Below are 23911 nucleotides of genomic sequence, written 5' to 3' on the forward strand. Positions count from 1 at the left end.
TCTGGATGTTTTCCATTCAACCTAATCGGCTTTTCATAATACACAGTATTTCTACGGTGGGTACTAGGAGCAAATGTGACACAGACACTGTGATCTCATGACAAATTCCGTCACCTGCCATTTCTTAAATATTTCAATATCTTAGTCCATTAACCTCCATGTGCCTCAAAGACAGCCTAAATGAAAAGCGAGGATTATGTCACATTTGGGGCATACCCGAGAGAGTCTCATCTGCCATAAACACAGAAGAGTCTCAAATTTCTTACATTTATAACAACCTCTTTGACAAGGGAAATCTTTTCCATCACCTTTTCAGAATCCTTATTTGAAAGTTATTGCTGGAAAGCTATACTCTTCGTGTGTGAGGAAAAAAAACCAGAAAACAACTTTAGTCATTTCCTTTACCAAGACATTTAAGAAAATGAGCTTTCCTCCCCTGGGCTCTTTAGTTAATTAAAAATATATATAATGATACAGAATCGATATTAACTCTACTCTGTTTACTTAAGGCATTGATTATATAATACATTTTTGCTTTCCATGAAAATAACTCAATTGTCTCTTGACAAAACAGCTGTGAGAGGCAATGTTCAAAATCCAACCCTTTGTCCATACTGAAGAAATGCAGATCCCATAAACGTTTGAAATTTTGGGGAAGTTCTTTCAAAATTGTCTTACAAGGAATACATGTACGTATGTATGCCAAAGCAAAGGGCATGAAAAAAAAATTGCAGTGCTTCTACCAAAGAGCAGGAAATAAAATATGCTCCCTTTGGTTATGATTTCCCAAGAATTTAATATTCTATGTATGCCGCCCCAACGTGAAAAACGTTTACACTCCAAAGGAGTGATGAGCGTCAAAAAAGACACCAGGCTCTATATCTTGGCGAAGGATATAGAGAACAATGGCAGAAAAGCCCAGAAAAGAAACCACCCATGTGACCAGCCCCTAAGAGTTCCAATTTTGGAATTCTCGGGCACTACACTCAGGCGACTGTTTTAATTAATGGGAGAAAGTCAATTAATCCCACCATTCTTTCCATACAAATCAGAAATAAGCTACAAATTTGGCCAACAAAGAAAATCAAATGAGACAATGAATAAGCCAATTTCCAATATCTAGTGAGTGGAACTGGATCACCATTTCAATGAATAGTACATTAAAAAGCTTGAAGGACCATAAATAATAGAATCAAAACCATTCTAAAGGATACTCTTCTATGAATATGCTTTGACTAGCTAGAGTGTTATCTAAAAACTGCCTCACAATCAGGCCCGTCCTTTATTTTAAATCCTCTAAACTCATTTTAAAAATAATATCAAATTCAAGAGGCAATGTAAGATTAGATTTAAAAAATTTGGTTCTGGAATTAGACCACCAGTGTTTGAATCCCCAGCTCTGTCACTAAGAACAAGAGATCTGAGCTATGTGATCTTGAGCAAATCTCCGTCGTGCTTCCCTCTTCTGTAAAAAAGGGACAGTAACAGTCCCTCCCTCATGGGGCTGAGGCAGGAAAGGATCGCTATTTCAGTACGTACAATCCAGTGTTCCATTATATACTGTTATATACATATATACTCCTAGCATCAACCTCCACAATGCACAAGTTTCAATGACTGTCTGAAGACTATTCCTTTATGTCTGTGAGACTGGCTATAGCACTGCCTGAAACTGCTTCATAAGGTTCATCCCATGAAGTCAGGGATTTCTGTCTGTTTTGTCACACGTATATCCCCACACTGACAAGGGGTCTTGGCACGTAAAAGGTACTAAGTAAATATTTGGTAAAAGAACGAAGGAAGGAAGGAAGGAAGGAAGGAAGGAAGGAAGGAAGGAAGGCAGGCAGGCAAGCACCAAAAATTATAATAATAAAGAAGCATCCACTTAGCACACACTCAATGAATCATCATTATTGTAATTACATGCCAAAGTATTTGCAAACCATAAAATTAGTTAAGAACACACACACAATTCCTCACAGAACTGGCACGCCCTGAATTTATACCCAATCCTGCTGCTATTACACAAGGTGGAAGCCAGGTGGCAGTCTACTCTATGGCAAGAGACAACACATTCTCCCATCATGCTTTGGATTCTTTCAGTTTGGTGATCTCTGGATCTCCCATGACACTGGTGCTTTATCTTGGCCGCCCACCCCCCACAAAAATAAATAAATAAATAAATAAATAATCCCACAAAACATCCCTTTTCTTGGTTCAATGTTAACTCCAAACAGATTGCTCTTGGTGTTACCATGGTCTCCCACCAGTTGAGGAATCTTCATACACAGTTATCTCCATCACATGATTACAAACACATCCTACGTTACCAGCTGATGCCTGAGCTTTTTTTTCCTCCATCAATTAAAAACAAAACAAAACAATCCTACAAAAAAACTACAAAAAAAAAAAAAAATACAACACTGTAGTTTATCCATTAATCAGGACTAAAAGGACCCTGTCTTGGCTTCTTCCAACCTGCAAAACGTTGGGGACAAATTATGCTTGCTGGAGGGAGGAAGGAGTGTAATTCACCTAGTGATGGAAGGGGATACAGAACAAATTACTCACAACTAAAAACAATGTGGCTTCCCAATGCCCAAGGCCAATGGCAATTTAGAAATTCCACTTAGGAATGTTCACCAAGCTGTGTGCACTGCTACCTGTTTTCCTTGCAGAAGCTATGTGAGATAACTGGCAATGCGCGCAAAGAGGCCAAGGAATCCCTACACGTGAAAATCCTGTGTAAGCCCGCACCCCAGGAAAATAAACTTCAGCGGGGCACTTCCTTCACATCACTACCCCAACACAGGCCACGAACGGCCTCGATCTGTAAAGAAATGGTTTTCTACCAAATATTTCACAATTTTACAATTTGTATGATGAAGCGAATGCATTTTATCCCCCAGCAGGTGTTGTTACACTATGCTAAAACAACATTCAAGAGCGCTGGCATCTTACAGACTCATTCTGTTTCAGAGGAAACCTAAGCTTTCAGAAATCACTTGGGTTATTTTTACTGTCATTTAAGTGGACCTTTGAGCATTAAGATAGGTGATCAAGCAATAAAAAATATCAAATGAACAGGCAACTGCACATTACTGTGCTGGTACTCTGCAGAGAAAACCAACTCCAACATTTTTGACTCAAGTAACTGGTCAATCCAGTTAAGCAGGACTCTGATCCAAACTTCAGTTTTCACCCATTTTGATACTGAGCTAATCAAATTAATCTAATCACGCTGGCATTGCATTCACCTACCATGACCACAGTCCCTACACTCAGATGCCCAGAATGTCTTAGAACTTTTCTTTGACCTGTGAAATTGTCCTCGTGGGGGTACATCGTCATCTTGGGGGGAGGGGGGAGAAACAGGAGAGACAGAAGAATTGAGAAGAAGTGGAGAGCGGCTTGAATTTAAAACAAGGGTCTCAACAATATTACTATACTTTTGCATCTGATGCCTCTTTTCACCAAAAACTATATACCAACAGGTTTTTCTGATTTGTTGATATCTAAAAAGGATGAAAACACATTTCCTCTTACCATACTGACCAATGTGGTATGCTGTGCCAGAAACACTCCCCCTCCAATATGTCACGGTCCTGAGATTTACTCCTAACAGTGTCTTCTGAGAAAGAGAATTAAAGAAATTCTGGAAGGAAAACTGAACACTACGATGGAAAAGGTACTTGACCCAACAGTGCCCCATGGGATTTGGACGGTTCTTATTAGCATCTTGAGTTTCCAAGAAATGTCACAAATTAATAGCAAGGGTGTAGTTCTGTTGGTATACACGCCATCGAAAGACTTTGGAAGAGGGAATTAAATATTTATTTTTGGCCTGAAGTCAACAGCTCGGGAAGCTGAGCCTGTGAAACGACCACACGTCTTGACAGTAGGTTGGGTGAGGGAGGTCGGGGATTGCTGGCATGGGCTCCTGACCACAGCTGAAGGAAGAACTCTAAAGCCCTGCAAGGGCCACCTTATTACCACCAGGAACCACCGTAAATTAGAGGCTTCATGATTAAAAAATTCTCTTTGTAGGAGCTAGGGAGAGACAGATAGGCAGGGTCCACCACAAAGAATAAATCTTCACTTCCTACTACATGCCTCAACAGGCAAAGAACCTGTCACTGTCCTAAAAGCCATCTTACCTAATTGCTCCTAACTAAAATACATACATACATACATACATACATACATACATACATACATACATAAAGTAGCCATTTATTCTCTCGACATCACAGAGAACATACAGCATGGGGAAAGAGAAGATTTTATTTAAAAAAAAAACTATAACCACATTTCAACAATTACTATCCTACATTTATACCGCAAAATTGTTTCATAAGATAATTAATACTAACTGAGCACTTACTCTGTGCCAGGGTATACTCTAAATGCTTTTTTTTAAGTTTACTTATTTATTTTGAGACAGAGAGAGAGAGAGAGAGAGAGAACAGGGGAGGGAGAGGCGGAGAAAGAGAGAGAAAGAAAAAGAGACAGAGAATCCCAAGCAGGCTCTGTGCTGTCAGGGCAGAGCCCAACACAGGGTTCAATCTCACAAACTCTGAGATCATGATCTGAGCAGAAATCAAGAGTCGGACACTCGGCCAACTGAGCTGCCCAGGGCCCCACTAAATGCTTTAGATACACTTTGCCATGTAATCCTATCACCTTCTTACAGATCCAGAGACTGAAGCACGAGGTAATAGGTCTTTTAATGAAATACTCTATAAGGGAATGAAAGCAAATTTGTACGAAATTTAAAAGTCTGCAGACTAATGTGATTTATTAGACAGTGGCTCAATTTTCTACTCCAGTATGCTCAATCCTATTTGTACACACCCTGGTGGCCTTATGTAGCCCCATGCCCTTTTATACCTTGTATTCACCCAGCAGATGTTAAGAGAACGATCATGGCAGGGGACAGAGACCTCAAGGTCATGCAGAGTGCACATCAGAGTACATTAATCTTGTCACACTGCAAAGACTGGTTTCACGTAATTAGATATTTCCATACTTTACAAATTATGCCTCCTCTAACACCTAGGTAGATACATGTATTTCGTTTCCTATTCCTCCACTTCAAGGGCATTAACGGAAGACCAGACCCACAGCGAGAAGCTCCAGAATGATTTATAAATGTTATACGTCACAGCAGCAGCTCTGATGGTGAGAAGAGAGAAGCAAACATGGTCAAGGCAGGTTAAAGAAAACCCACTCTCCTGTTTACCAACAGCAAGGAAACACAATAAACTCCACCAGAAAGAGAGAGAACTTCTCTGTTACATTGGGGCAATTAAAAAAAAAAAATTGATCCCTTTCCATTTAAGTTACAAGGTCAACGACACTCATCTACAGGAGTGTAGATACAGTCAGCTGTAGCCGAGTGGTCCTATACCTGTTGCTATAGCACAATGTTCTTGGTCCACTGGGTAAAGAAGGCTTTCTCAAATAAAGGCTTATTGATGCCTTACTTCATTAAAAACAAACGAATGAACAAACAAACTGCAGACAGGTACAGCACAATACTGTTCTGTGGGAAAATGCTTTCTCAAAGGGTCAGCGCAGAACTTTTAAGCTTCAGGACACAGCCTTCCTCCCCAGCAGAGAAGCTGGAAGGAGCCATCTCAATCATTCACTCTAATGGAGGGAAGAAGAACTACAGATAATCCAAACTGTCAAATAATCAGCTTTTGAAAGCATCCATTTGCTTTGCACTTGAATAAAGGTGCATCTGCAATTGTGTAACTTGCTTTGAAAGAAGTCTCAAAGCCCCAGGAAAGAGACAGGTTTCAGGAAGGAGCCTGGTTTCTTTGTTTCCTCCATTATCCCATTTGCCCCAGCAAGATGGCCCCGGGAAAGAAATACAGCAGATCCTCCCCAGTCCTGCTGAGGGCAGGGTGTGCTCAAATGCTGGGCATCCGGGAAGGAGGCAGAGGGCTGATGATCAACTAATGGTTCTGCACATTCAATCGTGTGAGATAACCAGCCAGAGCCACCCAGAGATTCCCACCAGGCAGACAGGAGGGAGTTGCTTTGGTATCCATTATTCTTTTGCCAGGAAACCAGTCCCCCCCCCCCCCAATTTGACTCCTAGGGCTTCCTTTTCCGCATTCATCATGGTTTATCATTATGTACCTGGTTGCATATTTGATTAATGTCTACCTGCCTCTCGCTCTCTGATGGAACTGAGAAGGCACATGTGCTTCTCCTTGCCATCGCCTTCTTTCTCCCCCAACGTGTAGCCCGCTGCCTAGCTTCAGTTGATACTCGTCAAACAAATGGATAAAAGAGAAAAGAATAAATGCTATCAGCAAACCTGAAGCTAAGAGTTTGGAAGTAGAGAGCCAATCTATAGATCATGCAAAGTTGGCAGCATCGTGAAAAATAGTGTGACAGGTTCCCGCTCTATACAGATTAACACAAAAATAAAGGCATAATCCCCATCACTCAGTTAGAGATCTTTCTTTGCCTACGATGATATAACAATCTAATACCATGGCAGGAATCCATTAATTATAAGCCAGAAGCTCAATTCGGGGACCCTTCAGCTTTTACATCACACACACACACCAAGTAGAATTTGAATTTTACTGCTACGAACACCAACAGTGACCTTTTCCTGGCCACTTCTGCAAAACACAGCTCCGGACTAGGAAAAACGAAAACTGCCGTTTCACGGGGTCCCCTTGTGGAATGTTACAGAATTCTACCTGTTTGCCCATGTGCCTTTCTCTGACTCTGAAAGCGTCTTTTGAAGTCAGAAACTGGGAGCTGGCATTCTGCAGAGTCTCTAATGCCACCTTGACAAGAAAATGAGGGATCGCTCAACAACGAAATGTCTAAATCCAAGCCCTGAGTCATTGCGCGCTCTTCACAATGCGGGAAGCTATCTTCTACTAAAGAAGTCAGGTGCAAGAAGGCACCTTCTCAATCATTTATTCCTCCTCCTTAATTATGAAGCAGGGATGGGAATTCAGGAGCCATGAAATTAATTATTTTTTGAAAAACATTGCGTTCAATTATTCAGTGCACAGAATAAATGATTAAATGGCACCAATCTTCAATCCTCACAGCCCTGGCCGAGACTTCCTGTTTCTTGCTGGTGTGTGTGCCCAGGCCAATCAGGGTGTGCCGTGAAAACAAAACATGAACCAAGAACCAAATCACCAGACCACTCAGGATTCAGAGAGGATCTGTATTCACAGGTCTACACCGGCAGGTTGCCCTTGAATCGAGGTACAATATCTGCAGGGCAGAAATTCTAAATCTTACTCTTCACCTTCCGTACAATATAATTAGGTTATATTGTACATAAAACTATTTACTGTTCTCTGTAATAACCTAAAACCCTGCCTTAGACACTCACCTTACCGTGACACCAGGGCAGCTGAACTGAATGAAGGAACCACTTTGACACTGTCTCCCGTTCGAACAAACAGACTGAAATCTGTTTCGAAAGTACCCCAAGGCCATCTCTTAACGTCTTTCTTTTTTTTTTTTTTTTCAACGTTTATTTATTTTTGGGACAGAGAGAGACAGAGCATGAACGGGGGAGGGGCAGAGAGAGAGGGAGACACAGAATCGGAAACAGGCTCCAGGCTCTGAGCCATCAGCCCAGAGCCTGACGCGGGGCTCGAACTCACGGACCGCGAGATCGGACCGCGAGATCGTGACCTGGCTGAAGTTGGACGCTTAACCGACCGCGCCACCCAGGCGCCCCTCTTAACGGCTTTCTCAGGCTCTTTCCATCTGTACTCTGCATTCCTTCTTAATTTTCATCGCCCTACCACACTGGCATTAAACTTAAGCAAATACTTCTGTGCCCTCACATCTTTCCCTTTTTGACTGACCGTATACACTTGATATTTCAACACTGTACGGAACCGTGAAAGTATGGACAGAACCGTTACAGTTTGGAACATCCTACTGGCTACACCCTCATCTCCGACCTGTGGTCTGGTGTGCCTCATCACCTCATGGACACTGTGCCTGTTTTGGGTAAGCATTTTCTGCAACTCAAATATCTGATTCTTCCACTAGGGCAGTAACGAGTAAATACACACACACACACACACACACACACACACACACACACATATGTATATATATACACATATATATGTATATATACGTACATGTATATATGCATATATATGTATATTTTTTTTTTTTTAAGTTCCTTTATTTTTAAGAGACAGAGAGAGACACAGCATGGGCAGGGGAGGGGCAGAGAGAGAGGGAGACACAGAATCTGAAGCGGGCTCCAGGCTCTGGGTTGCCAATACAGAGCCCAACTCGGGGCTCGAACCCATGAACCGCAAGATCATGACCTGAGCCGAAGTCGGATGCTTAACCGACTGAGCCACCCAGGTGGCCCAGGAGAATGTATTAAAGGGCCCTGGACTGGCTCCTGACCATACACTCCTCTCCTCTGACTCACTAGGGCGCTCACCTTCTTCCTCTTCCTCCTCTTCTTCTTCTCTTTGGCGGCCTGGGCTTGCTTGTGCTCCCAAACCAGGTTGGTCAGGTTGGCCACATACTCATCAGTCTGCTGCAAAAGGTAAGCTAAACGCCTGTCTTTCTTTTGATCAATCAGTTTTCTGTAGCCCTCTTCATCTTCAGCCTATTAAGGAAAGAAGAACACGGTCAGGGCGCCATAAAGATTGGCAGACGACTCTGTCTGCCACTCATCCGCCCCCCTCATGGTCTGAACTCTGACCGGTGGTGAGCGCGGGCAACCTAAGGATCCAGGCTGCGCGAGTTACGGCGCACAATCCGGGTCTGGGGTGCGCTTGGGGGCGCCATGCCTGCGTCCCCGGACACGCGGGCTCGTAGCAGTCAGGACACCGAACCACACTACTTATGTGGTGCGAGCAAGTCCTCAAAGTCAGCTCTTTGCTCTTCTAAGGTTCTTTGTGCGCACGCATGCGTGCGCGCGCACACACACACACACACAGATAAAATTTGAGAATCCGTCATCCAAAGTGTATCCTTAACTTTGTATTCTGGAAATTTTCAAAAACAACTGAAAGTAGAGAGGAGAGTATAATCTCTCATATCACCAACACCAAGCAACAGGAATTAACTCACGAGGACTCCCTTTTCACGGCTACCCTTCCCTCAAGTCCTCTCCCCAGTCCCAAGCTAGAGTGTCCTGAAGCAAATTCCAGACATAAGATCTTTTCATTCAGAAATAGTTCAGTAAGTATTTCTAACGGCAAAGACTCCGATGGACTGTAAGTGTAGTAAGTATAACTTCATATATGTAAAAGCATCACAAACACCGCGGCTGATAGGAAAAGTCAAATTCGGGGGAGTTTTGTCACTGACAGGCACGGCGCGACGGGCCTACGTGACTAGAGGCGAGTCATTTAGCACCTGGAGTCTGATACTGCTGGGTAATAAAACAGGTACAGTAATTTCCACCTCTACCTCCCATTAAGCAACATTATGAGGTTAAATGCAATAAAAACTCTGATGTACTCTGGGCCATTTCAAGAGAAATCTCTTTTATGCGTCCCAATAAAAAGGACAGCTCAAAATATTTTCCTCGTGTGACGTGCAGGATAAAAAGGGACATACCACAAAATCTTCCACTCTGCGGAAAAGCTGGGGATCTTTGGTCCAAGGGCACCACTCCAGCATGTGTCCGAGTGACAGCCGTTTTATAACCCAGTCTAGCTGCTGTCTGCCCCGTGGATGAGTGTGAACCTCAAATGCTATTATAACTCTAATTGCTTTTGGTTATGGTTGATCTCACTTGAAGAAAGAGTGATAAAAACTGCAGTTTCCCTGTTATCTGTATATTCCATCATTTAATTGCAAAAATTAATGATTTGCAAATGCCTAATCATTAGTGTCAAACCAATCTGTTACTGAAGTTCTAATATAGTTTCACTCCAGTTGAATCAGACAAATTTTGACCGCTTACTGCTCAAATTACTATAAAGCAGCCTCCTTGGCTAGTTAGACATCTCGTGGACAGTCGTCTCCTTCCCGAAAAAGCAGAGGGAGGTTGGAGGAGATCTAAAGTTTAGTAATACCTGGAAACAGGGCTCTTTAAAACATGGTGTTTAGTCTCTGGAATCCACAAAATTAGTGGGGAAAAAAAAATTCAAACCATAATAACACCAAGAAAGGCCTTGTCACTTGGAATTTTCCAGGTTCGTAATTATGGGCCAAGGCTAATGATTTTATCTCCATCCTATTCTCAGGCATTATGTCCCAGGTACAATTTGCAGGTCTCGTATCATTATAGATCACACACACTTTCAAAATTCCATGGTGTGCTCCGAGGTCCAATTCCAAAAATAAATGGTCAATAAAACCAAACACCCAGGCCAATGATGTAAACCAATCCCTTCTGTATTTATGTATCCATTAAAAAATAATAGCATAAATGTAATGACCCGTGGGTAGCCTTTGACAATAACACAGCTATAACAGAAACGCAACAGTTCAAAATTAACTTAAAAATCACTTTTTATACTGCTAGGGAGAAATTTCTATCATTAAAAAAAAAAGGATAACACCAGAGCCTTCAAAAAACAGACCTTCTTTGAGTCCAAGATATAACTTCATGACACATTCATGCAAAGCAACCTGTATCATGAGTCTCAAAGACGCAAAATTTTACAAAGGACGATCTGGTTGTTAAATACGACCCGCCTTTATGTGAGAAGCTATAATCTGAACAGCAATGCTGCCCCGGGACAGGCAAGTACTCGACTCATCAGCCGTGGTCCTGGATTCGTGGTATGTGCTGTCCAGGAAAGAGAAGATGTGCCTACTCCATCCATACGAGGTTCAAAGGAGCGTGTTAACATGTTTGAGAAGCCGCTTTTACTCACTCCCTGCTACAGCATATTTACCATTCTCAATACGGGTGCCTGTGAGGACCCCCATTTCCCGGGGTCCCTGCAGGCGAGCGAGCTCCTTACCATCAGTCTTCGCATTCTCTCCTTTTCGATACGCTCTGTCTCTTTTTTCTGCTCTCTTTCCGTGTTGGCGTGCCAAGTTGCCACTGCTTTGGAAAGCTTCTGGATCTTCCCGGCCACAGACCGATGGTATTCCTTAAAATCTTTTGCATGCTGCAAAATACTGTTCAGGTACTCCTACAGGATCCAAAGGGAGGAGAAAAGGATACTCAAAGTCTATTTCCCATGAGGTTTCAGCGTAGCCCAAGAAAGCACACACTTTGGCTTCATGAGAGTGGACGATTAGGATCTTCTGGGGGACAGGTGCCCTGGGATGTGTCCTGGCAGCTGAGCTGTGGGCTATGGGGCTGGTGAAAAAGGCTCTCAAAGTTTGTTTGGGCGCCAGTGTGTGGAAGCGAAACCTCTGAGGCCTCAAAAAATACGGCCCCATGAAAATGGCAGGATCAAGGATTGGCAGAAGCATGCAAAACAGCAGTGATGAAATGTAAAGCACATCACCCTCAAATAAACCCGAGGGAGGAGGGCATTTTCAGTGAGAACCAGGTTATAAAAGTCATGCCTCTTCTGCTCTAACTTAAACGCCTTAGAACCGTGACTTGAAATAAGATGAGGAGCCACGCAAATCGCCGCCCATAATTCAGATCTACTTTTGAAATACAGGAGGAGACACGCGTACCAACGAATATCTAACATTTTTTTTTTCCAAATGAAACGAAGCTGGGGCATTAAATCGAGCACCAGAAAACAAACACAATTTATAGGGCTTCTAATGCAAAATCAAATCCTGCATCAAAAATATTTCCAACCCCCTAGGAAGGAACATTTTAAAATATCTGCCCCTGGGTGCCTGGATGGCTCAGTCGGTTAAGTGCCCGACTTCAGCTCAGGTCATGATCTCACGGTTTGTGAGATGTGAGCCCCACGTCGGGCTTTATGCTGGCAGCTCAGAGCCTGGAGCCTGCTTCGCATTTTGTGTTTCCCCCTCTCTCTACCCCTCCCTGGCTTGCGCTCTTTCACTCTCTCTCTCTCAAAAATAAATAAACGCTAGGGGCGCCTGGGTGGCGCAGTCGGTTAAGCGTCCGACTTCAGCCAGGTCACGATCTCGCGGTCCGGGAGTTCGAGCCCCGCGTCAGGCTCTGGGCTGATGGCTCAGAGCCTGGAGCCTGTTTCCGATTCTGTGTCTCCCTCTCTCTCTGCCCCTCCCCCGTTCATGCTCTGTCTCTCTCTGTCCCAAAAATAAATAAACGTTGAAAAAAAAAATTTAAAAAATAAATAAATAAATAAATAAATAAACGCTAAAAAAAATTTTTTTTTTTAACTCTGCCCCTATGAAACCTCCAACGGGGCCCCAGAAAAGCCCAGGAGGCTGTATTTACATTCGTTATAAAAATAACTGTTTTGGGGAGCCTGGGTGGCTCGTCAGTTAAGCCTCAGACTTCGGCTCCGGTCATGATCTCACAGTTTGTAGGTTTGAGCCCCGCATCGGGCTCTGTGTTGACAGCTCAGAGCCTGGAGCCTGCTTCGGATTCTGTGTCTCCCTCTCTGTCTGCCCCTCCCCCACTCACACTCTGTGTCTCGCTCTCAAAAAATAAATAAGAAATTAAAAAAAAAAAAACAAAAACAAAACTGTTTTGCTCTCTTCATTTCTTTTCCAGGCCATCCGGGTGGCAGCTGGCCGTGGGATTATGCAGAAGACACCTGCCTGGAATTCAGAAAGCAGAGTCCTCCACTGATCCCCTCACAGTCCCATGGACAGGCCACCCACTTCCCTAGCCTGGCCTGTCTCACATGGGGCGGCTGGAACACGGGAGTTGCAAGGGACCTTTCTGTTCTCATGGTTTGTCCCCACCGCCCTCGCCAGTACATTTCTCAGTCCTTCTGAGTCCACCTGAGGGCTCAGTCGGGCGTGTCCGTCAATGTAGGGCCACCCAGTCCGCCCCCCAATACCTGGTGCTTCTGTCGACGCTTCCTCTCCTGCTCAATCTTCTGCTGCTTCTCCAGTTTCTCCGTCATGCGGGCCTCCCTCAGGGTCTGGCGCTTGCTTCGTTTGTATGCTTTGGAGTTGAGGGCCGTCTCCAGGGTTGTGTCTCGTCGCATGCAGGCCACCACCTCTTGTCTCAGCTGTCAAGGTCAAGGGGGGAGCGAGCGGGGAGCCGTTGGGAGAGCTTCCCCAAACAGAGGCCTGGCTCCTGGACAGCCTCCACTGCCCTGCTCCCCGTTAGTGGGGCAGAATGGGGTCTCTACAAGGCTCTCCATCGGAGTCGGCCTTGTTTTTGGTACGTGAAGGGACTAAGTCGTGCCAAATCCACGCAGCATTTTCAAAGACGGTAAAAGTGTTCTTTCCAAGTAATTCAGATTAAAAACAAAAACAGAAACTTACAGCACTGTAACACTAACAAAAGCACTAACCAAAACCTGTCTTGGGTGTTCAATAAATTAATTCATTCTGTTTAATTATTCTAATGGTATTAATTAGCTCATGAGCTTCTGAAATATTTTACTTCATTTTAAGTGCCATACTAACATTCTCTCTGTGCCTAAAGATGGACTTTAATGATGCTCTGCGAAAAAGAGTAGAAACGTTACTTCTTGTTCATGCACAGTAGTAGCAGGTACTCAAACAATATTAATTCAATGTTAATTTTCATATGAAAAATGGGAAATACGGGCTTTGGCTTCCCCCGCTCCCAACGATGATATTCTTTCCAAGATATTTAAATTTCACACTAGATCACGGACTTCTTTTTAGATTACCATAAACGTGGTATCTTATCCGTGTTGTACGTTATGTGGTAGCAGCCGGGGTGGTGCGGGTGGGGGAAGGATTGGGCATACACATTAAAATAATAATCTAACTGAATCTCAAATCAGCATCAACTATAGTTAATTCACTGGGAAAATTTCATAGAGGGTGGACTTTTCTACAACATCAAGCAAAAACATCAGAGACTGGTAAGAGTCCAGCACAGAGAAGCAAATCTGAATATAATCTTATTTTGTGAAGATATATTCGGTTATTAATCATTTTCACAAAATTTTAGCAAGCACTTCATAAAGTGCGTTTCGTGAAGTCCCGTATAGGAAAGGAAGTAAATGGCATTCAGGGCCTTTTATTTTCTTTCTTTTAGAATTTCAGCTGAAAGCTACTCTCACAAAGCTATGGCCAAGGAGCACCCTGTCACCACGACACCCTCCTGCGACATTATAACCCATAGGACGAATGTACTCCCAACCGAGTTCCTGTGACAGTAGCAAGTGGGGTGCCTTTGTGATTTTAGTCACATCCCGCAACAGACTGAGTCATGCAATTCAATACTTCCAAACCACTTTCATTCATTAATAATTCATTTTGCACGCCCCGAGACCTTCACCAAGTAAACCCACCTGCCTGGCAAGCATGCGTCCCTTCTCCCCTTTGGCTAAACGAGGCAGGGTGCGGACCAGGAGAACTGCACCTTTTGGGTCCACAGAGCAAAACTCACCAACGTAAAGACTATCTCTACTTCATTTCACTAGTCTCCTACAGACTCGGCAGTTATAAAACAGATCACCATGCTAGCTTTTATTAATCAGTCACTACTAAGAACCACGGCAAGAACACTAGGTAACAGTCCACTGATTAGTCAATACGTGGGCCTGATGTGGTCAAATGCTTCAAACTTAGGCTCCGATGAATAATCAGCCGTTAGAAAACAGTGCTATGTATTTCTACAAATGAGGGGCTATCAATTCAGCAGAGGAAAATTCAGAATGGCTAGGATTTTACATTTGTGTTTACAAAGAGACTCTGATCGACCCCCTTCTATCTTTTTCTTTGGAGTCATAAAGGCAAGCTAAACCATTTATTCTCAAGGTTTCATCCACGGTAACAAAACGCCATTACTCTGACTCTGGAAACCGTAATATAGGAGAAAAAAAAAATGACTCTGATATACAGAAGAAAAAAAGTAGAATAATAAACAATTCATCTTCATTACTTTTGGCTCTATGCTGCTGGTTGGAAATACACACTAGTTTTACTAAGTTTATATCTTCATAACAATATTGAACAGACTTCCGCTTATTTCCTTCATCTCGGATTCGCTGGGGAAAAGGTATTACCTGACGCTGGAAATTGAGTAAGCGAAGTGCTTTCAGCTCCACAGTTGCTTTGGTTCGTAAATCTGGTGGCAGAGAGCCAGGCAGGTTTTCCAGTTCTTGGATCCTATGAGCTATGCGAGCCTGGAGTCTAAAGGAGATAAGGAAATGGGGGGAGGGGGAGGGGGAAATATACATTACAACGGAGTCTTGAATGATAAACAGTAACCCTCAAGTTTAAGTTCTGGCAAAACATATCCCGGATCTTGCTGTCGGCGAATTCCTGATGCCCAGCTGGATTATCTGATGTTAAACAGAGAAGAGCGACCTCTGCATTGACGCGGACAGGTGCCGTATGTTGCTTCACACTCTGGCCTTCTTCACCACGTCTCTCTCTCTCTAACACCCAGAAAGGAAGACTCAGGATGCATCTAGGAAGGCAGTCCAGTGCCATGACTTGCTTCAGACAGAGAGAACAGGAGAGACAGGACAACGTGGTTTGCTCCCAAATGCCCACGCAGCCAGAGTGCAGAGCTGAGACAACAGAGTTTTCTTTCTGACTTCCAGTTCCGTCCTAGGCAACCAGGCCACGTGCCCTCTTTGCCAAGATGCTGATGACAACAGCCGTGGAAGCTGAGTGAACAAGAGCACTTTTAGGTGCTGAGGCCACAGAAATCAACCAACCCAAAACATTCACGGAGGGAGCCTGCCAACCACGACCACTTCCTCTCTGAGCAGTGCTTGTCTGAGAAAAGGCAAAGTAGGCATTTTTAAAAATCAGGCTTGGGGTAGCGGGAGATGGTAAAGTAACAGTATTTAAAAACTACGTTTCTAGAAAAAGGGTTGCTAGAGATTCTCATCTCCGACATCATCAGGAATATAACTGCAGGTCATTCTTCAAAATAAAGGCAGAAGAGAAAACAAAACATACCCCACTTTCTTCATTCAGCCAGGATACTTTTACTGTGACCCCATACAAACCGGCTTCAGACTTCGCCTGGATCCTATTCTTACAAATAATTGCATGCCATTTAAAATCTATTTTTAGAACTACCTCCCTCCAAACTTGGGGCAGAAGTGTCTTGGAAAAGTTTTCATGAAGAATAGTAAAAGGTAGTAAGTTAAATTAAGTTAACATTAACTGTGCTAAGGTGTATTTAAGGTAGAATTTTCTTCAATTCTTTCTCCCTCCCTCCTTTGCACGTACTCACTCTCTCTGTCTCACACACACACACACACACACACACACACACACACGCATGCACCCCTACAAGGTAAATGCTATAGAGGTGCCATCTTACTGATGAGAAAACGGAGGTTTGGAGACAGTAAGAAACACGCAAACTTCACAGAACTAGTGTAGGAGGGAGCCCGGACAGGAGCTTCATTTGCCTGACACCTGCAGGGACACCGCAGGTAATTAATACACACTTTCTGACTGCAGCTTTCCTGGACCTCAACTATAAAAGCTGATAATTAAAGATTCTTTTAAAAACTCGTATCATGCGGGGTGTCTGGCTGGCTCAGTCGGTGGAGCGTGTGACCCTTGATCTCAGGGTTGTGAGTTCTAGCCCTCAGCTAGGTATAGAGATTACTTAAAAAATAAAATCTTGGGGCGCCTGGGTGGCGCAGTCGGTTAAGCATCCGACTTCAGCCAGGTCACGATCTCACGGTCCGTGAGTTCGAGCCCCGCATCAGGCTCTGGGCTGATGGCTCGGAGCCTGGAGCCTGTTTCCGATTCTGTGTCTCCCTCTCTCTCTGCCCCTCCCCCGTTCATGCTCTGTCTCTCTCTGTCCAAAAATAAATAAACGTTGAAAAAAAAAATTAAAAAAAAAATTAAATCTTTAAAAATATTAATAATAAATGACTAAATAAATACAAATCTGTATTATGGTTTTGTCGACCTTTACGATGCTCTGTGTGCGTCAACATGAAAAAGTACAATCTCTGAGCGAGGGCCCACAAAATTATCTTACTACTTCAGTTAGCCCAAATATCAAAAACTGAGTGCTTTTAAAAACAAAACCAAACCAAAAAAAATGTACAGAACTTGCAACTGTTTGCTTTGGTAGAGAAGTAAAATGCCATCTTTTTCAAAACTTTAAAAAATGACAGTAAGGGAAGCACATCATTTTTTCATTGACTTTGCTGGAAATAATATCCTGACAGATTCCTATTTTATTTGGTACATATGTGTTATTAATTCTGATTTACTGAACGATTTGATGGCAGAACATGCTATTATTAGCGCTGTCCGTGTTATCATGCTGTTTTTTGCAGCCCTCTGTACTAACACAAGCAAACAGGCCCTTAAACGGCTTATACATGCAGCAGAATAAACAAATTTAAATAATAGAAAAATAAACAAACTTCCACATTGTATTCTTTTGGCCAGACTGCCCCACCTCACCCACTGTTTTTGTGCATTCCTATTACTACTGATACTCATGGGATTTTCATCAGAGTTTCTTTCTTTTTTTTTTAATTTTCACTGTATGGAACAAAGATCCATTTTATTTGTCCAATTCAATTTCTTAAATATTCACATTGCCAAAAATCTCTAACTATGGCCAGAGATGGTACATCTTCACTACGACATTAAGAGAAAAAAAAACCTGTTATAGTGTGTTTTTTTTTCAAATATTTAATTTAAATAGGAAAAAACAAAACAAAAGAAAACTAAGCCAAAACAGCTTTACTCATGTCGAGTGAAGGCCACAGTATAGGAGAATTAAATATCACAGGGAGGTAGATGAGAGTCAGTGATTTAGTTAGGCTACTTCCTCGGTTCTAGATTTACCACAAACTTTTGTTTGTTTGTGTGTTTGTTTCATGTGAATATCTCGGAAATTCAACCATCCCTTGGTGTTTGGGCTTACTTTCTCTGACCAAGTGGATCAAGTGAGAAATCAGAGGCATAGCTGCTTTTTCTTAATCTTCTAAAGGCCTATGGAAATAGGACTAAATAAATAATCTTAGGACAACTGGGCTGAGAGTACAGAGATTAATTCCCCAGATGGGAGTGGGAGATGTAGGGATGTGGGGAGGCAGGGATGGGGGCAGATGTAGCCTCAGAGTCTGTGGGGAGCAGCGGGGGGCACTGATTCCCAAAATATCTGCATCTCCCAAGGGCCTAGTAATTTGTCAAGGAATCTCAGATTCCCCAACACAAAAGAATCTTTCTTTTATGAGAGGGAGGTGGAAAGTGCAAAGTGCCATCGTGCAAAACTACAGAAGAGGAAAGGTAGGTTCCGCGGTAAAATTACATGCATTGAATTCCGCACATGGTGGGTGGGTAGCGAGGGTACAGGAGGGGCTGCTTTAACGTAGAAAATTTTATTTCTTTGTGGTGGTGGTCGTCGTTGTTAATAGAAATCTTCATTTTAAATAATGCTCCTCGCCAGACAATTTCATCTTCCCATCAATGGAATTCAGCAGGTAGTCCAATAAAGAGATTCAGGATTCCAAACTTCCCGAAACAACAACACATGTAATACTGTATAACTGCGGGAGACTCATTTGGTGTCCTCACGAGTACAGAAAATTGAAGCAGAATTAGGTCACTCAGGTTTTTCATACAGATTGAACAGTAAATCAAGAGGGGTTACTGTTCCAGCAAGAAAAAGAGTTCCATTAAAGGTAACAGATATTTGTTCAGGTCCAGAGGAGAAGTTTATGATTCCTGTAGGAGAGTTATTTGAACAGAAAATGACACTGGTACATTTTGTTCCTTCAAGGAGCTGAGTGACACTTTAAAAAGGGGGGGGGGAGAGAGGGGGGAGAGGGTAGGGGAAAATGACTTTTCGTAACTCTGCTGATCAAACAGCCCTTGGTAATTTTTGAGAAGGAGTTTCAGGGTTGCAGTGGGGATCAGGGAAGGACAAAAAACACGCTTGCTTCCTGAAGCAAGGTGTGCTACTATTTTCATACTGAATTTGAAATTAATGCCAAAAAGGGCTGGCGTATTTCAAAGGGGAGCTTCTCAAATAAACTCCTTTGAATGTGAAATGCATCTTCCGTGAAAACGCTTGTGGAATCCATTCGTTTACACACTAACGTGACAACCGGAGCGCTTTTGCCCGAATATCGAACTCAGGATGGGAGAAGTGAAGTCAGGTATACTGACAGGGCAAGAGAAGCGTGCTGGAAAGACGACCACCACCACCACCACCAACAGCGAGAACAAACTGGAACTCTCTCTCTGATGCTTAACTACAGAAAAAGGCACTGAGTTTCATCAGTAAGAGAAAGATGGTCAAAAAAGAAAGGATACAATTTAGATGGGAACAAAATGTTTTCACCGCAGACTGCACAGATTTGAGGCAAAGTGTTCAGGCACAGAAACTTATTTATGCTGTTGTTGAATCAAGAAGGTCAGTTTGTCAAGATTCTGCTTTTATGATGAGCAAGAGAAACAGCCAAGTGACTTAAAAGTCAAAAAGAAATTTGAGATTCTGACAACTTCCTTTCAATTTTCACAGACAAGGTAAGTGATATTACCATGGTCAAAGACATGAACATCTGTTAAAGAAATTCTGACAGATGATTTCTTTTCTCCAACTAAGTACATAAAATTATAAAGGAGATATCTATCTATCTATCTATCTATCTATTGATATCTTTTACACTTTGCTCAAATAATCGATCAGATGGTTTTTGCTCCAATTAAGTACATAAATTATAAAACAAATATATGTATACATATATTACATGTACACATACATGTACATATACATATATATACACACACATATATCTATATACTTTAGACCTTGCTCAAATACTTGATCAGAAGGTAAAGATACACAGGACCTTTCCAGCTACTAGTGCTAAAGACCAGGAAGCCATTCTCTCAAAGAAGGGCAAAAGGAAAAGTTGCTTAGCTGTCTCTTACAAGAGCCTAAGGCACTCGATCTAACCCCTTCTGAAGGATAAAGTTAACTCCTCTCTGCAGCTGAACCATTTATCTCCAGATGGGGAAGCCAGCCATCGCTCTCTAATTAAAGAAGATACAAGATGCCCTGTGATGTTGCCAGGAGAAACCCGTGCTCTTTCTCAAGACGGCCATGGGAAAGTTCAGCCCCAAGACCCCACCTGCTTTTCAGACCCAGAGTTGCCAGAGCAATTATTCCGGAAGCCATGCATCTTTACGAAAGAGGAGACATTTCATCAAGTAACGATAATAATATCAAAAATAGCCATTCCACCACATTCTGCTTATAATTTAAAAGATCCCGACTCATGTATTTTTTTCTTGTTGATACGGGACTGGAGGACCAAAGCTTTTCACACACTGGAATAGGCTACATAGTCCTACTTAGTACTGTATACTTTGGGAGGCCATCCAAGGGTGCTAAAAATGGGGCTCATGACAAGAAAGTACTGCAAATACAGTTCTGGTAAAAATGAAGAAAACTTAGGGGTCAGTAAAATGCACATACACCTGCCTGCCTCCCCCCCACCCACCCCCCCCCCCCCGCGCCCCGCACAACACAGGCTGAACAAGGAGAAAAGTCCAGATGTTTTTCTAGGTAGAGAGAGTGTCTATGTTACGAATGTAGTTCACATGACGTAGTAACAATACTGGTACGTTCGAGGTAAGGACAAAAAAGAGTTAGTTCTTTGGAAGTCAGAATTTTAGAGTAACTAAACAATACCCCTCGGTGCTACTTACTGCCTTTTTAAAAAATACTTTTGACTTTTTTTTTTTTTTTTATTCAGCAGTGATGTAAAGAAACTACCGCATATGAATAAAGCTTCTGCCCCAGATAGGAACCTAGTGCTAATGTGTGACTTTGTACCGCACAGTGATCCGCCTGTCAACACTACAATACCAACTGATGATGTGTATGTAGCTCTCTAGGGATACATAAAATCTAGGAAACAGCAATACAAAAGCTCTTTGTTGAGGATTAGTAATAGTAAAGAGAGGAAAGTTTTGCTCTTCATCCAAAAAGCTACACACATTTACGGGCAAGTTACTGTGATTTCTTTCACAGTTAACTACCGAAGCTGGTAACTCAGTGTTTTAATCTAGTAACATGTAAGTCATGTGTTTTTCAATAAAGACTACGGTGACATCTTTAAAGGGAAGCTAGATGTTATTTACTGACCTTCCCTTATAACTTCTTTGAAATTAAATAATAATTGGGAAATAATCATAGCTGATATGTACTGAAAGTCTTTGTATCATTTAATCTCCCCCCCTACAAGAGGCACTATAACACCTTCTTTTAACAGATGTGGAAACTGAGTCAAGGAAAAGAGATGTAACTTCACCAAGGTAACACAGCTGGTAAGTGACAGAACACTCCCGGACTCTCTTTTTGGTTAACATTAAGTATTTACATCAAGGGTCCGCTAACTCCAGCCTGTGGGCCAAATCCTTTCCACGGCCTGTTTCTGTAAATAAAGTTTTACTGGAACACAGCCAGCCCATTATTGTCTGTGGATGCTCTTAGCAGAGCTGAGAGGCCTTTGCCACAGTCCTGAAAAGGGTAAAGTTTTAACCATCCCGCCGTTTGCAGAAAAGGTTTGCCAACTACTGATTCAGATAAATGTGCCAAATCAGGTGAAAATTAGGTTTCTGGAACGAAGACTTTAAAGAAGGACCCCACATGAAGACACTTCTATCGGGCTTACCACTAAGGCTGGGCCAAGCTGTAGACCCACAAATGCATGCATTAAAACAAAGAATATATTACAGTGAGCCACTATGTAGGCTTTAGTAGCATGAGACCAGCTCGAAGCCATCATTCAAGGATAAACTGAGAGACACCCTGCACAGATAGGCCAAGTATGACGGGTCTGCTTTCTTGTATCCACAGGCACTCCTGGCTGGACTTTGATCTTTGCATCCCCAGTGCCGGACACAGTGCCTGGCATGTCATGGCGGGTGATGACAGCTTTCCGGACTCAGTGAATGACACTCACCATCCTGAGAACCCAGAGGCCCCCCTCCTGACACGGCTATGGCAAACAAACCCTTGCTCCAAGGACATTCTTCCCGCAGCCTGAGTTTCGGCCTGTGCCTTGTCCCATTGGGAAGCATGCCCACCACACCAGCGGCCTGGGCGAGGTGGGGGGCGGGGCGGGGAACAGTGTCTTACCTGTACTCGCGCTCCTGCAGGATCTCCACGGGGTCCAGGCCCTGCGGTTTCTGGATGGGGCTGATACGGCTCTGCTTCTGCTGCAGCTGCAGGATGGGCGACGGCTGCCCCGGGGCCGGCTGTGGCACGGAGGGCCCGGGCACGGCGGCGGCGGGGGGCTGCGCGGCGGCGGGGGGCGCGGGCGAGGGCCGGCCGCTGGGAGCGGGCACCGGCAGCTTCTGCGGGGTGTTCGGGCCACTCAGCTCCGGCCCCGGGCCTGCGGGACAAGAGCGACATGGGCAGCAGCAGCTCGGGCGGGCCGGCGCCCCTGCGCACCCCCGGCCTGCCCGCTGCCCCCGGGGGACCCGCCATGGGGACAAGTAAACTGTCTCAAGGGAAGGAAGGAGGGGAGGAAGGAGGAAGAGGAGGAAGGAAGGAGGGCAGGGGAGGAAAGGACGGAAAAGGAAAGAAGAACCTGGCATCTGTCCGCATAGGGAAATGGCATTCACTAACGAACACTGGCGAAATGGTCCATAAATGACTAAAGGAATAAATTGATTAAAGGAACGGAGGCCCAGCAATTAATGTAGCTCTACGGTGCTTTTTATTTTGTTTTGTTTTGTTTTTAAAGAATTACAATTACAGGTGCATTCAAGAGTTCAGAAAAGCAAGGGAGTCATGGAACAGTCAGATGCGATTTGGGTGCGGTCCTAAAAATCACATTTTGCAAATTGCGCCAAAAAACGAGGCTCTAGGCAGACCCCGGTCTTGTTCTGCAGCAGCCTTGCTGTTGAAACCCTTGCCTTGCAAATAACAGCCAGCAGCCTGGCCAGTCCTCTGATGTGAGCTGAAAGGGGCACACATTTTTCCTTAATGACCTATAAAAGCACATTTCAGGCTTAATCAGTGCATCTCAGGAACTTAAGTTTTTTTTTTTTGTTTTTTTTTTTTACTACATATTAGAAAATGTTTCTAAAAACATTGCAGCGTGTGTGTCTGGTGGGGGGGGGGGGAGCCACTCATCCCACCTAATAAAAAGTAGTAAATATTAAGATTCAAGAGAGCATTTTTCTCATGCTAACAGAATAAAGGGATATGTAATCATCCAGCTTATCAAAATGCACTTAATAACTTAATTTAATGCAATTTTCCACATTAAACCTCAGGAGTTTAAATTGATTGCTATGTATGGACCTAAAATAAGAAGTCCTCTCCCTCTCTCCTCCTAGGTAAAATTTTACTTACTTCAAAATTATAAATAAGATTAGCGATGCTACCAGATGAATTAGTAAATGAAAAAAAAAAAAAAAAAAGAAAAGAAATAAAGCTCACTAAGCTGTTAAAACCTCTGCATTCTTCTGGGTATTTGCCATATCTTCTCTAAGAAAAGTTAAAATCATTCAATGGCAACAAAATAATAGTCTATATACTTCAGAACCCCTTAATAATTAACCATACAAAGACACACATTATGAAAGATGAGACATATTTATTCAATTTCCAGCAAATACCGTTTGGAAATGGGCTTCAACTGACAATGCAGAGAGAGTGTCAGCAAAAATTGTGACATGAGGAATGTGAGAAAACAGAGCAAACTGCTTAGGAAACTGTGTGTTGTGCGTGTGTGCACGCGCATGTGCATGCGTGTGGGCACATGTGCATGTGCATGGGCACGTACATGAGCACGTGTGTGTGTGTGTGTGTGTGTGTGTGTGTGTGTGGTGTTACTGTTGTTCTTCTTTCCCCTTCCCTGTGAAATTAGGTAAAACTTTCCAAAATACATAGAGCTACATA

The 23911-nt window shown here is 43.2% G+C and overlaps 1 protein-coding gene across 12 annotated transcripts in view; it reads right to left on the reverse strand.

Annotated features, from left to right (window-relative positions):
- Positions 1-23911, reverse strand: part of SMARCA2 (SWI/SNF related, matrix associated, actin dependent regulator of chromatin, subfamily a, member 2) — a 180984-nt gene that overhangs the window by 125794 nt on the left and 31279 nt on the right. For all 12 annotated transcript variants that reach the window (XM_045468714.1, XM_045468707.1, XM_045468713.1 and 9 more), the window contains 5 exons: positions 22139-22394; positions 15054-15180; positions 12900-13073; positions 10956-11129; positions 8468-8638 (listed from right to left, as the gene is read on the reverse strand). In XM_045468714.1, coding sequence (XP_045324670.1) covers positions 8468-8638; positions 10956-11129; positions 12900-13073; positions 15054-15180; positions 22139-22394 — 902 coding nt within the window. The remainder of the gene's footprint in view (positions 1-8467; positions 8639-10955; positions 11130-12899; positions 13074-15053; positions 15181-22138; positions 22395-23911) is intronic.

Source organism: Leopardus geoffroyi, chromosome D4 (assembly GCF_018350155.1).
Source record: "Leopardus geoffroyi isolate Oge1 chromosome D4, O.geoffroyi_Oge1_pat1.0, whole genome shotgun sequence".
Classification (NCBI taxonomy): Eukaryota; Metazoa; Chordata; class Mammalia; order Carnivora; family Felidae; genus Leopardus; species Leopardus geoffroyi.